This window comes from Myotis davidii, unplaced genomic scaffold (genome assembly GCF_000327345.1).
Source record: "Myotis davidii unplaced genomic scaffold, ASM32734v1 scaffold98, whole genome shotgun sequence".
Classification (NCBI taxonomy): Eukaryota; Metazoa; Chordata; class Mammalia; order Chiroptera; family Vespertilionidae; genus Myotis; species Myotis davidii.
Window position 1 is genome coordinate 622,471 of NW_006294654.1, and position 6,000 is coordinate 628,470.

General features: G+C 37.5%; 1 protein-coding gene across 8 annotated transcripts in view; it reads left to right on the plus strand.

The window, feature by feature from the left end:
• VPS13A (vacuolar protein sorting 13 homolog A (S. cerevisiae)) overlaps positions 1-6,000 on the plus strand; it is a 185,645-nt gene that overhangs the window by 151,535 nt on the left and 28,110 nt on the right. For all 8 annotated transcript variants that reach the window (XM_006769015.2, XM_015567378.1, XM_006769016.2 and 5 more), the window contains 2 exons: positions 922-967; positions 1,077-1,200. In XM_006769015.2, coding sequence (XP_006769078.1) covers positions 922-967; positions 1,077-1,200 — 170 coding nt within the window. The remainder of the gene's footprint in view (positions 1-921; positions 968-1,076; positions 1,201-6,000) is intronic.

Consider the following 6,000-nt stretch of genomic DNA (forward strand, 5'->3'; position numbering starts at 1 on the left):
GTTGAACTCCCGAGGGGACATTTTGCATATTAGCCTTTTATATATATACACTAGAGGCCTGGTGCACAAAATTCGTGCACTGGTGAGGGGGTTGGGGGGTCCCTCAGCCCGGGCTGCACCCTCTCGCAGTCCAGGAGCCCTCGGGGGATGTCCAGCTGACAGCTTAGTGCTGCCACAGAGGTGGGAGAGGCTCCTGCCACCGCCACTGTGCGAGGCTTCTGGCTGTGTGGCGCTCCCCCTGTGGGAGTGCACTGACCACCCAGGGACTGCTCCTGCATTGAGCATCTACCCCCTGGTGGTCAGTGCTGGTTGTAGCAACCCGTCGTTTCACAGTTTGCTCTATTTGCATATTAGCCTTTTATTATGTAGGATATAGATAGATAGATAGATAGATAGATAGATAGATAGATATAGATAATTATTTTAAAGATTTGTGGGGGTTTTTAAGTTGATTTCAGAGAGGAATGGAGAGAGGGAAGGAGAGATAGAGAAACATCAGTGATAAGAGAGAATCATTGATTGGCTGCCTTACTGGGGATTGAGCCCACAACCTGGGCATGTGCCCTGACTGGGAATCAAACCATGACCCCCTGGTTCATGGGTCAACACTCAACCACTGAGCCACGCTGTCTGGGAAGAAATATATTTTAAAGCCATATTCTTTAAATAAGGAAATATATATGTAACTTACACTCCGTCAAGTATTATTTGCATGTTGGAGGAGTAGTGTGTTGTGGCCTATGTAAAATATGTCAGTAATCTCCAAAAGCATTCTGTTTAAATAAAATATTTAGGAAATACATTAATTCTTATGTATGTAGAAAGCACAACTCTGTATTTTTACTTTTTTGTAAACCAGATTTGGTTCGTCAAGGCAGTGTGTGAAAGTATTACAAATTTTCAATTGTGCTTTCCTTTTAGGGTTTTGTAAGTGGCATAACAGGAATTGTTACAAAGCCAATCAAAGGCAAGTATAATAGTTTCTTTAGGTAATATATATTACCAAGTGTTTCAAAAGTTGATTCAATTTTCACTCTTAATCTAATTGCATAAAGCTTTGTCTTTTTTATTTCTAGGAGCTCAAAAAGAAGGAGCAGCTGGTTTCTTTAAAGGTGTTGGGAAAGGTTTAGTTGGAGCAGTGGCAAGGCCAACTGGAGGAATCATAGACATGGCTAGCAGTACATTTCAGGGAATAAAAAGGTAAATTTTCTTTGATGTAGGGTATGAGTGAAATGCTTAAACCATGAGAAATGAAATAAGTCTGCTAATTGGCTTGAGGCACTCAGTTATGAAACCTGAAATATGGAAAATTTCATATGATCTTCCTAATTACTTTTGGTATATTTTTTAACTTGTTGCCATTGCATCACTTCAACTTGATAGAATTTTTTTGTATTTGTCATCCATTCCCAGCAGCCTTGGCAACAAAGGTTTGACAAGCAAGCTTTTTCATTATCTTTATCAGAATACATTACAACAATGTAATGCAACATGTCAGTTATAAAATTAGCAAATATTACATTGTTGCCTTTTACGGGGAACAGTGAATGGCTTTTTCTATTCTGGGTTCAAACTCATTTGTGTTCACCTTTCTTCATATTATTTTGTTAAAGGTTATTACAACTGTTTCCTCTATGTCTCTTCATTGGTACAAATCTTAAAATATGTCCTGTCTTCCTTAAAATTAAATGTAACTTAAAACTGAAATTTAGTGTTTGCATTATTGTTACCTCTATTCTAAAAATTTGCACACGTATGTATCACAATTGATTAAATTCATGCTGAGACCTAATTTATTTTTTTTCCTTTTTAATTTTTATTTTTTATTGTTCTCTATTTTATTCCTTTTAATGAGACCTAATTTAGAAAGTTAGATGGCTGGATATTTTTCTAATCTATTTCCTTTTGTATTTTATTTTGCTTACTGCCGTACAGAGATAAGTATTGTCATTGTATGAGTTGCTCCTCTTAAGTCAGTATTTCATACTGCTTTACCACAATTGTGGATGTTCAGCTATATTCCCTTTCAGCAAAATAAAACATTTTTATAAAAATAAGACTAAGAACTAATAAAGGATATAATTGTGAAGAAGGATGTTGAAAGCAGAAAGGGGAAGTGGGTTACAGGAACCAAATGTAAGAATATAAATTGGTGGATAAATCTAATTGAACTGTATAAAAACAACATTGGAATCAGAATATTAAAAATAATAATATACAATTTGAGAAGGAACTGATTGGCTTTAAGGCATACATTATTTCTCTGAATAGGATTACTATGGAATATTAGATAAAATAGACCTTAAAGCCAAAAAAAGCATTATTATGGATAAGGTAATTAGCTAATGACAAAAAGAACAGTTAACCAATAAGATAACAATTTTGAACTTGCTCTCAACTCACAATAGACTCACTCTTTAAAAAGCAAGAATTGACAAAACTACAAACATTTTCCAAATCTTCCATAACGTTTCTCTGAATAATTAATATATTAGGGAAAAAATTTAAAGTAAAATGATTGAACAGTTAACAAGCTTGATCTAATACACACATATGAATATTTATTGATTGAACACATTTTAGAGAGCATCTTATATGTCTAGACATTGTTTTAATCACTCAGCGAGCCAGAAGTGAACATAATTGGCAAAGTCCCGGTCCTCATACAGCTTATATTCCATTGGGAAAATAATAGATAGAAATGAGTACACTGATAAACATATGGTATACTAAATGGTGAAAAATTCTATGAAGGAAAATAAATCAGAGTAAAGAGGTCCAAAGTAGTGGGGAGGAAGGTGGCTAATATATGATGTTCAGCGAAGCTTCATTGGCAAGATTAAATTTGAGGAGAGACATGAAGGAAGCAAGGTAGTGAACCATGTGGGAAGAATGTTAAAGGCAGTAGGAATAGTAGGTAATAAAACACCCTCATGCAGGCCCTAGCCGGTTTCTCAGTGGTTAGAGCTTCAGGCCATGGACTGAAGAGTCCTGGGTTCAGTTCCCGGTCAAGGGCATGTACCTCAGTTATGGCACTATCCTAGACTCGGGTCAGGGTGCATGTGGGAGACAACCAATCGTCTCACATCAATGTTTCTCTTTCTCTCTCTGCCTCCATCCCTCCTTTCCACTCTAAAAATCAATGGAAAAATATCCTCCGGTGAGGATTAAAAATGCCCATAAAAAAACAACAAAAAACAAAAGCCCTGATGCAATAGTATTTTTGGCCTCTTTAAGGAACAGCTAGACCAGTACACCTAGAGTAGAGTGAGCAAAGGAGAAGGTTGGAAAGGTTCTACAGTACCTTTCCAACACACACACACACACACACACACACACACACACACACACACACACACACCCCACACCATACCACACCCCATTCATCTTACATGAGAGCACTGATTTAAAATCAGGGATTCATAAGTGGAATTATTCCCCCCTCTCCTTAGAACACTCTTCCCTCTTTTGTCAGCATGGTCACGCTCTTTATTCAGAAGTTGTCTTCCCAATGGGGCCTTCCATTGCTATCCTAAAATTTCAATTTATTCCCTGTCCCCACCACAGATACTTCATATCTCTCTTCCCTTCTTTATTTTTTTTCTCTTTAGCTCTTATCACTGTTTAACACAAGCATTTTTCCCTTGTTTATTTGTCTCTCCTCCTGATATGCAAATTCTATGAGTGCAGTAGCTCTTGTTGCCACAGCACTTCAAATATTGCTTGACATGTGGTAGTCTTTTTTTTTTTATTGAGATCATTGTAAAGTCACATGCATTTGCAGGAAATAATGCAAAGAGATTCTTCTTACACTATACTAGTATTATGTTTCCTAAGGCTGTTGTAACTATCACAAACTTGATAACTTAAACCAGGGATGGGAATGCCTGGCCAGAGGGCTATATAAGGCCCTCAAAATCATTAAGTTTGGCCCTGCCAATCATTTGGTCTGGCAGGACTCAAAATTCAATAAATCTAGGAGCTTTTTTCATAGCAACATAAATTTATATTAAGTGAGTTATATTAAGCAAATGATGTTACAAATATACAAATGGCTGTTGGCAGAAAAATAGGTTCCCCACTCCTGGCTTAGCTTTCTTGATAGTATTTTTTATTAAGTCTAATTTATCTGTATCTGTATTTTTCTTGGTTGCTTATTCTTTTGGTGTCATATATAAAAAAGCATTACCTAATCCAAGGCCTTGAAGATTTACACCTATATTTTCTTCTAGCTGAGTAATAGTTTTATCTTCTAAATTCAGGTCTTTGATCCATTCCAATTAATTTTTGTGTACGAAGAGAGGTTGAGTTCAATTTTTTTCTTTTGCATGGGTATATATAGTCCCAGCATCATTTGTGAAAAAGACTTTGTTTTCCCCATTGACTGATCTTAGTACCATTTTCCAAAATCAATTTCTGCAAAAAAGATAGCTGGGACTTAAATAGGGATTGTATTGGATGTGTAGATTAATGCTATGTTAACAACATTAAGTCTCCCAATCTATGAAAATGGATGTCTTTCCATTTACTTAGGTCTTTAATTTCTTTCAATAATGTCTCAGAGTTTTCAGTATGCATCTTCTTAATTTTATTCCTAAGTATTTTATTATTTCAGGTACTATTATGTGTGTGTTTTTAATATGTTTTTAATGATTTTGGGGTTTTAGCAAAGGCAATTAGGCAAGAAAAAGAAACAAGACATCCAGAACTGAAAGAAAGAAGTAAAACTACCTTTATATTCTAATGATATGATCTTACATATAGAAAACCGGTAATAAATCCACAAAATGACTATTAGGGATAACAAATACTTTTGGTAAGGTTGCATAATACAAGGTCAATATACAAAAAGCAGATGTATTTTTATACACTAGCAATATACAACCTAAAATTGAAATTACAACATAATAGCACTTGCCCAGCTGGTGTTGCTCAGTGGTTGAGCATCAAACCCATAAACCAGGAGGTCATGGTTCGATTCCGTGTCAGGGCACATGCCCAGGTCGCAGGCTAGATTCCCAGTAGGTGTCATATGGGAGGCAGCCGACAGATGATTCTCTCTCATCATTGATTTTTCTTTTTCTTGCCTAATTGCCTTTGTTAAAATCTCAAGTACAGTGTTGAAAAGGAGTTCCAAGAGCAGACATTTGTCTTGCTCCTAATTTTAGGGGGAAAGATTTTATTGATTTTATTCTTTCACCATTAACTCTGATGTAAGCTATGGATTTTTTGTAATGTCTTTTGTCAGGTGGAGGAAGTTCCCTTTTATTCTGAATTTGTTGAGTATTTTATGAAAGGATGTTGGATTTTATAAAATGCTTTTTCTGTTTCAATTAAGTTGATATTGTTTGCTTTTCCCTTTGAGTTATTAATATGGTATATTACATTAATTGATTTTTATAAGTTGAGCCAGCATTGAATATCTGGGATAAATTCCACTTAGTCATGATGTATAACCCTTTTAATGTGCTGTTAGGTTTAGTTTGTTAATTTTTTTTTTTTTTAGTTTGCTAATGTTTTTTGATGATTTTTGCATATATAAAATCAGAGGCCTGGTGCATGAATCTGTGCATGGGTGGGGTCCGACCAGCCCTCCCCAATCAGGGCTGAATGAGCTGGGCCAACAGGGAGGGAGGGGAAGGGATGCAGGGGAGGCCGATTGGGGGTGGCTGGATGGGAGGAAGGGCCACGGGCAGTTGGGGGGGGATTGGGCCCCAATCAGGCGGTTGGCTGCCACAGTGCGCATCATAGCAACCAGTTGTTCCAGCGTTCCAGTCGCTTGGCTTTTATGTAAGTACTAGAGGCCCGATGCACAAAAATTTGTGCACTCAGGGGGCGGGTCCCTCAGCCCGCCTGTGCCCTCTCGCAGTCTGGGACCCCTCAGGGGATGACCACCTGCTGGCTTCGGCCTGCTCCCAGGGGGATTGGGCCTAAGATGGCAATCAGACATCCCTTTGGCAGCCTGGCAGCCCTCAGGGGATGTCCACTTGCCAGCGGGGA